The sequence below is a fragment of the Crocodylus siamensis genome, chromosome 2 (assembly GCF_052110815.1).
Source record: "Crocodylus siamensis isolate JL-2025a chromosome 2, ASM5211081v1, whole genome shotgun sequence".
Lineage (NCBI taxonomy): Eukaryota > Metazoa > Chordata > Crocodylia > Crocodylidae > Crocodylus > Crocodylus siamensis.
The window spans coordinates 181,566,389-181,578,518 of NC_143396.1; the positions used below are offsets into that span (position 1 = coordinate 181,566,389).

The 12,130-nt window shown below is 47.9% G+C and overlaps 1 protein-coding gene across 1 annotated transcript in view; it reads right to left on the reverse strand.

Moving 5' to 3' along the window:
* Nucleotides 1-1,394: 1,394 nt before the first annotated feature.
* TRPM5 (transient receptor potential cation channel subfamily M member 5) overlaps nucleotides 1,395-12,130 on the reverse strand; it is a 77,299-nt gene continuing 66,563 nt past the window's right edge. The window contains exons 22-24 of the mRNA XM_090032507.1: nucleotides 10,354-10,426; nucleotides 6,764-6,854; nucleotides 1,395-4,600 (exon numbers count right to left, since the gene is read on the reverse strand). Coding sequence (XP_089888633.1) covers nucleotides 4,497-4,600; nucleotides 6,764-6,854; nucleotides 10,354-10,426 — 268 coding nt within the window. The 3' untranslated portion in view covers nucleotides 1,395-4,496. The remainder of the gene's footprint in view (nucleotides 4,601-6,763; nucleotides 6,855-10,353; nucleotides 10,427-12,130) is intronic.

Consider the following 12,130-nt stretch of genomic DNA (forward strand, 5'->3'; position numbering starts at 1 on the left):
GGGCATGCATTGCATGTGGCACCCATAACAGTCCAGCCCTGTGTGATGACTTTGCACATTAGGCCAGTCTGTGTGCCTGATCTGGACTGGCCCCAGTTCCAGCATGCAACATAGCTCCGTGCTTTGCATGCAGTTCATGCCAGACCAGCTTCAGCCCCATGCAGCATAGAGCAGCCCTAGCCCTACATGGTGTACAGGATGAATCTGAGACATACTGCATGGGACACCTGCTCCATGCATGCTGAATCTGGCATGCATGCTTAGTCCAACCTGGGCAATTCATGAGCACGTGCCCTAGAATAGCTGTGTGCAGGCTGGCTTCAGCTGATGGGCTCTACACACTGCATACAGTATGCAGGGTTGTGACCAGTGTGTGCTGCATATAGTACGCCAGTCTGATCCACGGGCAGTGTTCCAGGCTGGATCTGCCCCATGGGCAGTATATTTCATATCCCTGCCTTGGACTCATCACTGTGTGCTTTTACTTTTAAATAGGTATTTAATACATCAATGGCAGGGACTGATTGGTTATGAAGGGAAGTAAATGTGAAGATACTCTAATAGATGGCTTTATCAATAGGAACAATATCGCTAAACGATCAAGTTAACACATTTGCAGTGAGGCAAATCCTTAGGGTGAGCATGTTGTAGTATGGATGCCAAAACTCCAGTGTCACTCTGAAAGACAGTAATGGGACTTCAAGCTCCTTGACATAGTGAAATAAGCTATCAAACTCCCATTTTATAAAGAAATCATTTATATCATAAGGTAAGAACTGCCATTTACTGGGTCAGACCATATGTCCACCTTGCTCACTATCCTGCGCCACACAGTGGTGGAAAGTGGATACTGAAAGGGAGACTGAACAGTATAACCAGGGTTTTTTCCCCACTGTTTCTGTCTAACTTGCAACCTGCAGCATTTGAGGCTCTTATTTATCACCATTAATAAAATAGAGCCTCACACAGCCAAGAAGTTTGGCATAAAATACGTTTGATCTCTCAGATTTTTTCAGTTTTGTTTTTTCCTGATGGGGAAAAAAATCTGATTACAGGGAGGTTATACAGCTTACCAGGATCAGCATTTCTGACATGGGTATTAAAGGATTTCCTAGGGAATATAAATTAATTGAGACCTGGCCATTCAAGAAAGCTGGGAATGTAGTAATTTTTGTCAAGGTCATTTATATTAATCCACAAGATCAGATGTTATGATTGGAAAAGTACAGGGAGAGAACTTCCATAAGTAATAATGTTCAGTTTATTTGTCTATGTTTTCATACGAAAGTTTAGCAGAGGCCCATAACTAGTTAACCTGAACATGTAAATAAAGCACTTGTCAGGCAACATCTATAGATAGCTCTAGTAATGAAGATGACAAAAGGTACAGAAAATCCAAGTAGTTTCTGGGAAAATGTTCACTCATTAAGTAAAACTGTTTTTGTTTCTGTTAAAGGTTTTAAGAGTTGTTGACCAATATGAAAACTTTAAGGAAGTTACAAAGGAGTTTAGAGGCAGGGGGACTGTCCTAGCAGCACTGAGAAAGTCTCTATCGTTCTTTGATAAAGCACCATATAGGAGGTGGAAGTATGGCATTTAAGCAGCATAATGAATGGAAGGGAAGGGTGGAGATTTTTTGCAACAGCTAGAGAAGTAAGAAATCCAAGGACATGAAGTTCCTTAAACAAATGAGGTGGCTTTAATGAGGAAAGCATCACACTGCATCACAGTAACTTCTTTGAAAAGAATGTGGGGAATTTTAATAAATGAGGTCACTTAAGAAAAAAATTAGATGGGGCAGTGAGGTTGTAGAAAACAGGCTGTGAGGGACAGTCTGGAGGGTATCAAGGAAGTTACCAGTAGGGGCTTGTTTTTATTTAGACCTGTGAAGTAAATGCTTGGAGGAAGAACACAAGCTAGAGGGGAGCAGGAGTGAAGAAGAAAGACTGGGTGAAGATGGGAAGTGCAGCTCCCAGCTGTAACTCAGAACAATTGTTGCAAAGTGTTCTGAGTTACAGTCTTACTGCAGACCAAACAAAAATTCACAGTTCTTGGCGGGGGTGGAAATCTACCTGCAGGCTGGGAGCCTGCAGCTGGGTTCCCACACCAACAGCCAGGCTTTCGGACAGTGCTTGCTGTTTTCAGAATGGGAGGGGGAAAGGTAGGGTGACCACCTTTTCAAAAGGGGAAGGCAGGACACATGTCCACTTCCCCCCACCCCTGTCCCCACCACCACACTCCTGCCTTTGCTACTGGCATGTGGCATGGCCGGACCAGAGCTGAGTGGAGCAGATGTGTGCTGCCCTCTGTGGCCTTGGGGCTCCCTGTTCTGCTGCCTTTCCCTCGGGGCCCTGCTCTGGCCATGTGCCCCCTGCCTGCCTAGCCACGCCACAGCCCCTGCTGCTGCCAGGTGGGCAGGGGGTGCCTCACCATGGTGGCACACTCAGCGCGGGCCCCCCGGGGGCAGGGCAACAGAGCGGGGAGCCTTGAGTCCGCAGCAGTCAGTCTGCATCTGTCCCTGCCCCATGCACAAATCTGGGGGGCACATGCCCCTTATCCCCTGGATGATCCGCCTGTGGCTCCTTCCTAGTCTCTGTCCCAGCCCCATGAACTGCCTTGGCTGGGCAGTGACCTCAGCCACTGCCCCACTCCCTCCCTCACTGTGGGGTGGGGCTCCAACACACCTGCCCCACCCTCCAAGGGGGTGCTGAAAACCCCCCAGACTGAACTCTCTCTGCTCCCTTTCCCCACTCCTGTTCTGAAAACAGTGACAGGCTGGGAGCTCTGGAGACATAAGTTCCAAAAGGTGCTACTTATGTTTGCATTTTGAAATGTCTTTAGCTAATGCATCATCCAATGAGGGGTCAGATTTTCACCCAATAAGCCATTTTTTAAGCTGTCTGCAACTGTGCACTTGTGTTTGGTTAAAGCTGTAAACTCTTTTCTGTGGCCAAATTGGGCAAAAATTGTCACTTCTGTCTGCACTCTTTATGGCAGAAGAAATTATTAGGATTAGGTTGGCTAGGAGGGAGGAAGAGGGATAAAAGATGCTGCAAGAGGAAAATTCAATAAAAAGAGGGTGGAGCAAGTTGTTTTTATAGGATCAGGTCTTATTAGAGTGCATGCATTGATGGGAGAGACTTTTTGGGCAACTTGTGGAGAATCCATAGATTTTTGCCCTGTAACTATGCTTTGCATAAGGAGAGGCTTCTAAGGCTCCTGGCATATGTTCATTTAATGGCACTGTGTGATCTGTTCTGTGATCCCAATAATCTCACCTCCTGCCATGCCATACATGCATGGCAGAATGTGCAATTTTGGGATCAGATCCAAATTGTGCCATTACTACTTCCCAAATTGAAAATCAGGTGCCTAGCCCCAGAAATGGGATGGACAATCAGCTGATTGTTGGCCCCAGCTGGGCAGCCCTGGGTCTGGTTTGAGACCAAGTGTTATCTAGGGACTAGGGCCCAGACCACTTTGGGTTGCTGGCCCCAACCCCTGGACAAGCAGCTGATTGTTAAAACGCTGCACCCAGCAGCTCTGGCTAGGGTGCAGGGGATCAGAGGCTCTTGGTGGGGGAGCCAAAGGGATTTTAAAACCTGTGCCCAGCAGTTCTTCAGAGCAATTGTGAACTGATCCCTTATCCCAAAATCATGCATCCTACCATGCACATGTGGCATGGCAGGAAGTGCAATTGTTGGGATTGGGGTTCAAATCCCATAGTGCCAAAGAAAGCCTTCTCCAGAGCTTCTGGGTGAAGGGTTTAAAGCCCCTAGTGAAGAAGCTCTTTGGTTCCCCCATCAGGAGCCTGTGATTCCTCATGCCCAGCAGGTTGGACAGAGGCACCAGGTATGGGTTTTAAAGTCACCAGCAGGGAAGTTCTTTGTTTCCCCATCTCCCCACAACCTCTGCTACCCCTGTAGCCTTGGGCTGGGGCTAGGACTGATTCCAGACCCCTGTGCAGTCTAGGATCAACAGTAAGCTCATTGTTAGCCTTAGCCATCTTAAATTTAAGGTGTCACACAAACCAGCCATAGAAATGTTTTGTATTGCATGTGGCAAATTTGTGTGGCTGGCTTGCCATTTTTGGTACCTTAAATTGAGTGCATGCATAGTACCCTTGCCATTTATGCTGCAATTAACATACTGTTTATAAATGTAACATGTACAGTGGGCTTAAGATGGACAGACAAGTGAAAAGCCATAATATTAGAGGGCTTTTTAAAAAACAAAGCAGATACATTTCAGGAGGCAACATGGGCAAAGAGAGCAACAGAATGGAGAAAATGGGCAGGGGATGAGTGGCACAGTGATGTCAAAAATAAGTACAGTACAAAGTAAGTACAGAGGTGTAATAGGCAAAAACATGAATAGGAAATTTATCCCACTGACAACAAATAGGAGCTTTGTTATGGATGTCAGCAGGGCAAGGCTCTCACCCAGAAGTATTTTAGTATGGCAAACCATTTAATCTGATGAAATGAGAACTACATTTAGCTATCGATGTACATTATGTCACTTTCAGACTGTTCTGCATGCTCTTCACCTTCATTTCTCGTCAGTAGGGGTATTTGATTAATGTCGGTATTTGTCAAACCTAAAAGGATTGTATAAAGCAGCTCATTTGTTAAAAGCCTTAGGAAAACAAGCACATAGAGTAAATACTAGAGAACCTGACAAAACAAAAAATGCCCATCAGTCAGGGAAAAGCTACCTTAGACTGCACCATTTGGTGTTTCTTAATTTAGATAATAAAAACAGGCTTATATTTGTTTTAGGTTTCTAGTCCATTTTAATGGCTGTTACTGCATGAGACCCAGTACTAAAATGCGTGGGTAGGAAATGCTACAGTGTTATTTCCCTCCCCTGCCCCCCCCTGCAGTGTTTTGTTTTGTTTTCTAAATGAAGCTCTTGCCTAGCTATTTTAGAAGCTTTTTACAGGATCTAAACTTTGGGAGCACATTTCATAGGGATGTTAGCTTTAAAAGTCTCCTTTTGGAAACCGCTCTGGGAGAAATGTAAGTATGTGTATGGAGACTCAATCACCTCATCACTATGTGTTTATTGCTGTCCTGATTTACTCCAGAAGCTGAATGCCATACACTGTTTTCAAATGATAGAGCATCTAATGTTTTACTGTGCACATGGATTGTACCAGTATTAAACAAAATCCATTCCCCATTTTTACTGGGAAAGCATAAACCTCACAGTCTGTATGTTTACATGCGCATTACATGTGTGTGCATGTATAACCTGTCTATGAGTATTTTCCTACTTACATGGCACATTTCACATTATCCCTTAACTGGTAAAACATTTCCCCAGCCATATATGTTTACATTAATTATATCTGTGTCATTTGTTTTTTGTGACCAAACTATTGCAACCCCCGACCTACAAATATTCTTATTTTTAATGTGGTTTTGTCATGCAGTACTTGGTTACTTTTCCTCTCCCCATATTATACCTAGTTTTTCTGATAAACAATTTAAACAAATATTAGGTATGGCAAATATCTAGTGGATTAGGCAGATCATTCTTTAGCAAGGGCAGGATCTGGGGGATGCTATGGTGTGATCATTTCCCCCCTCCCCCTCCACCACCTTCCATAGTGGAGATTGGGTGCCGGTGGGTCCAGTTCCCTGGCCCCAGGCATGTAGGTCCCCTGCCTAGTCCAAGGTGTAGCTGGAGCTTGCACTGTACACACCCCCAAGGTAGGCATGGGGGGTATGTGCCCTTGGATTTGTGCACGGGGCAGAAGCAGGCTGCCTGCTGCAGGCTGGGGCTCTGCGTCCTGCCTTTGCTCCAGGAGTCAACAGTATGCCATGTTGTGCCTCCTGTGGCTGGGTGGGGAGGTAATACGCAGCATGACCACTACGCAGCTCTTAGGGCAAAGGCAGCAGGGTGCAGAGCCCCAACCCACAGCGACCAGCCTGCCTCTGCCCCATACACAAATTGGGAAGCACATGCTCCCCATGCCTCCCCAGGGAGGTGCATGCAATGGCATGGAGCCATGCCCCTGGATTAGCCTCCCGTGGCTCTGTTCCACAGCCCACCAAGGCACTGGGGCCCCATTCACCACAGCCCTGTCTCTGCCCTACTCTTTCCCTCACAATAGAGGCCTCAATCTTCCCACCCCCATGCCCCTTCCTTCTTCCCATGTACCCCCCCTCCACAGACCTACCTTCTGGGCACTGTCTTTATGTGTGTTTGTCTGTGTGCATGTATGTCTGCCCCTAGCTCCTGACCACAATACCCCACCAGGGCATGTGGGGACCCCCTCCTTCTTGGGCTCCAAACCCCACACATGCACCTACAGCCCCCCACACCTTCACAAATCCCACCCCCTCATACCCCCCAACCATACAAAATACCTGCATCATTTTGCATAATTTATGTTTTTCTGCACATAATCAGTTTTTAACTGTATAATTAAACTTGAGATTAATTGTGACTAATGTTTTTATTTGCACAACTAATCGCAATCAAATTTCTTAATCATTTAACAGTCCTAATACAAACGTATAGTAATTAACAATCCCTGCCTCAAAGGCTCCAAGTTCTAATCAGCCTCACTGTCAGGAAGCTTTTCCAACTTTACATGCTAAATCTTTTTTTTCTTAATTGTATTCCCACTATTTTTTGTGTTATTGCCTTGTACCTTCCTAAATGATTCCTTCCCCTCACGAGTATTTTTATCTATTTACTAAATTGTTCACCTCCATTATTTTACTTTGCAACTATAATATTCAATACTTACTGGTATAGCTTGGAGTCAATGTGTTGCACAGTAGGTTACTTTTGGTTAAAGTGTCTGCCATTGAAGAAAGAACGAGCGTACAGTAGTTGATCTACAAAATAAATAGTGGTTTCTTTGTTAGTACCATGTTTCAGAAATCCTTTTTGTAAGTCTGAAATACTGAAAAATCTCAGTAATATATATACTTACACTCAGTAATAGTGTTTTTATTACATTTTAAATACAAGCAATTTTTAAGACAAGAAATAGAATATTCTTCTGCATAAGCATAGCTATAGATGGCAAAACTTTTTATCCAGAGAAGTAGATGGTATCCAGCTAACAGTATGTCTTAAAATTTTTAAAAAGTGGGTCTGAAAGGGACCTCAGAAGCGCATCTACTCCAGGGGCAGGCAGTTATTTTGGGCAGAGGGCTGCTTGATGAGTCTTGGCAAGCTGTCGAGGGCTGCATTGGTAACCCTGCCCCTTCAGTTGCCCCACCCCCCGGTTGCCCTCTTGGGACCGGAAGTCCCACCCCCTAGCTCCTGACCTTTGCCACCAGAAGTCCCTCCCTTTCCCTTTGAAGTACTCCTTTTGGAGAGCTGGCCTTGGAACCTGACCCCTCCCACAAGCAAGGACCCAGCCTACCCCATCAGGCCCCAGGCATCAAAAACTGGCCAGCCTTCCCACCCGTCACTGGTGCCTGCATGACCTGGTCCTCACCCATCCCAGCCTGCCCCTCCCCACCCCCATGGCACAGCAGAAGCCAGCCCAGGCCCAGATCCCCTCACCAGCACAGCACCCTCCAATTCTGTGGGACCCCTCCCGTCCCAAGCCACAGGGGGCTCAGCCACAGCTTTCCCTCCCCGGTGCGGCCTGGCCAGCCCATCCTGTCCCCTGTCAAGCAGTGGCTTCCCCACGTGCTGCTGCACTTTCACCCTACCTGCTCCAGCTGGTCCCAAAAGGCAGGAGGCTCCATCGCCGCTTCTGCTACCTAGTGCTGACCCGGCCGGGAGTCTCCAGCAGCATGTGGGAAGCCAGCTTCAGCCGCATGCTGCTCCAGATGGGATGGGCCCAGCTGGGTCGGCACTGGCCAGGAAAAATGGCATGCAGCTGAAGCCAGTTTCCCACATGCTGCTGGGGGTGGGAGGAGCCCGTCCAGGTTGGCACCAGCCAGCAGAAGCAGCAGTGGAGCCGTGTGCTGCTTGGGGCTGACCGGCGCAGGCAGGGGGAAAATGCAGCCAAGCCCCTGCCGCTCTGGCTGGACTCGGCCCATCCTGAGCAGCACGCGGCTCCGCCACTGGTTCTGCTGGCTGGTGCCACCCCAGCTGGGCTCCTCCCATCCCTAGCAGCACTTGGGAAGCCAGCTTCAGCTTCATGCTGCTTTTCCTGGCTGGTGCTGACCTGGCTGGGTCCGTCCCAGCCAGAGCAGCATGTGACTAAAGCCGGCTTCCCACATGCTGCTGGGGATGGGATGAGCCCGGCCAAGTCTGCGCTGGCCAGCAGAAGCAGTGGTGGAGCCGTGTGCTGCTTGGGATGAGCCCAGCCAGAGTGGCAGGGGCTTGGCTGCATTTTCCCCGTGCTTGTGCCCGTCAGTCCTGAATGGCACATGGCTCCATCGCCGCTTCTGCTGGCTGGTGCCAACCTGGCTGGGTTCATCCAATCCCCAGCAGCACGTGGGAAGCCGGCTTCAGCTGCATGCTGCTCCGGATGGCATGGACCCGGCCGGGTCAGCACCGGCCAGCAGAAATGGTGGCGGAGCCATGTGCTGCTCAGGACTCAGCGGCACAGGTAGGGGGAAAGTGCAGCTGACCCCTGCCACTCCAGCTGGGCTCATCCTGTCCCATCCCAAGTGGCACCGCCATCTCTCCTTGGTGCCGACTGGGCTGGAGCTGCAACTTAGCTGCTGCTTCCCCTCCCCAGTGCAGGCCCAGCCTGACCCTACACAGCCTGAGCGGCACGGTATGGCATGGGGAAAGCCTGCCCAGCAGCTGCTTTCCTGGGCTTACCTTCAGGGCAGGGCCTTTTCCAGTCCCATGCAGCAAAGCAGAAGCTGGCCCAGACATTTTCCCCTCACCGGCGCCACAGGTTCTGGCCTAGCCCCACTGCCCCTCTTAAGCTGCAAAGGTGGCCTGAGCCAGGGGCGGGGCGAGGCAACCAGAACCCAAGTAAACAGCCTGAGGTGCTGCAGCTGGCCTGCCACTGGAGGCTTTTAGAAAGGCAGCTGCCATTACCTGGGTTTTGAAGGGGCTCCGCGGGCCGGAGGGAAGTGCTTGGGCTGGATGCAGCCCGTGGGCCATATTTTGCCCACCCTGATCTACTCCAATGCCCTGCTCAGCGAGACCATCTCTGTCTAAACCATCCTAGACAAGTATGTGTCTAACCTTTGGTTTGCCTAAATATTGGTTGCTGTTGAATGTGACTAAATATTTTGCTGTCATTAATATCAAGTATTTTTAAGAGACAATAAAATGGACAGGGTTGGGAGACAGTTCTACAATAAAAGTAGTAAGACAAGCCATTTAAACAAGGCCAAAATGCTATTTGGAGTACTGGCAACATGGAAAACAATAATAATTGTATTGTTTCATCCTTGGCTGTTTTAATATTTTCAAACTGTTAGACAAATGTTAGTGTTTCGTTAAACCCTGGTGGCTTGTCATCAGGAACTTAAGATGGAATTTTCTTATTATTAGTGTTGCATATTTGTATGTGCATTATTCCTCTTTGAAATGTCTGTATTCAGTGCTCCAAAAACAGATCCTATGACAATATGACATGGAAGGTGCAGATAGTTTTAATACCATTTTTAAACATTTAAATCCAGTTGCAAACCACTGTCATTTCTAAATGCGTTCTTCTCTGCCCCTTGTCAGCACTATGCAATGCTGCCTTAGGATAACTGCAGGTGTGAAAGATTTTTTTTTTAATCAGAAGTGTGGATTTCTGTTCTTTTTGCCTTCTATACAATAGAGTTTGGATGTCTCAATATGGACTTTGAGTGACCATTTAGAACTGTAGGTTATACATTTCAAAAACTGGTGCAAGTGTGTTTCTCCCTTGCTGAGCCTGCTCAGTATGGTTTTTGATTTTATAAAAGTAACTCTCATTTCCCTGTTTTCAAAGATGTCAAAAATAATGTCTCGTTCTTTTGAGTGTCATATTTGGCTGAGGCAAAGAGGTTTAACAGCTCTTAGCAGTGTTAATTAAAAAACAATAGATCTGGGAGGTCAGTTAGACTATCGGTCAGGTAGGACAGATATTAATTTGAGTACTGTACCAGCAAAGATATGAGAGTAGAGTCCCCTTGAGAGGTATCAGTTTAAGGGGAATGGTAGGTGAAGAAAACAGATAACTAAGTAAGTATTCACCCTAGCCTGACCACAGGAGGAAGTAGAGATATGTATAGTAGGACTAACAAAGTGAGAGAGAGATGCTGGACTAATCACAGGGCAGAGTCTGCCCATTTGCTTTTGAATTATGAAGAAAATTATTGGGCTAGTCAAACCTTCATGTCAGCTACACCTCCACTAACTTGCAGAAATAGTGCAATCCAAACAGTAAATGAAGCAAACATGGGTGGGGGGAGAAAGGAGGGAGCAATGTGTTACCTGTGATTCCAGAGATTTGAACCGCTTATCTTGCTCTTTCAATCCACTAAAATAGTTGGACAGACTGTCCACCCTAAAATGAACAAAGCAGATACTTAGCCTAAGCAGAACCACCAGGGCACTAAAGCATCTTAGTTATTATGAGACACGGGGCGTCTACACGAGGCGCTACATCGTTGTAGCGATGAGCTGCAGTGATGTAACTCCTTGCTATGGTAACGTAGTAGCGGGTACAAACCGTGACACTGACGCTACTGCACAGTAGTGTTGGAAACTACTGGTGGCAGTTACTGTGCACAGTCAGGCACACGTAGACATGCCCACTGAGTCACATCCCAGGTTCTGGTTATTTTGAATTGCTGAGCTCAGTTCCTATTCAGGGGACCCTACAGGGTCATTAGGAGCTCAAATAAATTAAAGCAGTCCTTCAGCTACTCTGACTTGAACTATGGCCTATTTGTCTTCTGCTTCTGCAAGTATCAGGAAAGGAGTGTAGAGACAACTTTGCTTCCCTGATTCCTTACACTCCACCAGCAAACAGCATGAGGTTAGGAGGTATGAGGACAGAGCCCATGGAGTTTTTCCTGCCAGCCACAAGGGTTAGCTGTTTCCTGAAACTCTATCAAATATTTTTTTTTCAGAAATCAGTTTCTTATTATCAGGGATTCTGGTTTCTCTGTTAAAAAAACAAAATTCTCTGTTTAAAACACCCGAAGTCTGTGTTTTCCCCTGATTAAAATGAAACACCACTAAATATATAGTTATCAGTTGAACACAATCCTTATTCATACATTTACAATTTTAAAGCAATTTGGAAGCCTACCAATGCCTCAGTCTTATAATAAAATAAATTCTAAATACCTATATAGTTTGGTGTTTGATTTTGTTTTTTTTATCATGGAAAATCAGAGCTCCCCTTGTACTCTTCACTCACCAGGTCACCCTCCAGTTCTGGCTGTCCCCCCTTACTGCTTTGTGGCGCTGAGCAGCCCTGATATGCTGGTGCCCTACCCATGCTGTTGCCCTTCACTCACAACTCACAACCCCCCACCTAGCCAGCCCTTCTGGTGTCCCTCCCTCCCAACCTGCTGCCCCAGCTCTGCTGCTGCCCCTTACTCCTGACCCACTGCTCCCTGCCCACAGACACCAGCCCCTATGTGTGAGGAAAGGGGTGTATGCTTGGGACAGGGAGTACGTGTGTGGGGAAGGAGGGGTGTGGGCATAGGTGATGCATGTGGGGGCATATGCCTCCCCAGATTTCTGCATCTACAGCAAGACGTGGGGCTGCAGCCTGGCCAGACTGGCACTGGGCAGGAGCCACCTCTGTGGCCCAGTGGGTTGGATCCATCACAGGAGGGTGGAGCAGGGCAGGGAGGCTCAGTGCTGCTGCCACTATTGAGAGCACCATGGTGCCATGGTCACCAAGGTGAGGTGCCCTCTGCCCACCACTGCAGTGGGGGAATACAACTCTGTGCTGGTGCCGTGGCAATTCGCCTTGGCAGCCATGGTGGCATGATGCCCCCAGAAGCAGGGGTGACAGCAGCAGCAGCAGCATCAAGCCTCCCCATCTCATTCTGCCTTCCCGTGCTGGGTCCCACTCACTGGGCTGCAGGGGTGGCTCCTGCCCAGTGCTGGTCCAGCCAGGCTACAGCCCCGTGTCTGTAGTGAGAGCAGAAATCAGGGGGGAGGGGGAATGTGCCCCCCCATGCCTCCTGATGCATTGCCTTTGGACCTGACCCTTCCCCAAGAGTGCACACACTGGTGGGGAGCCACACCC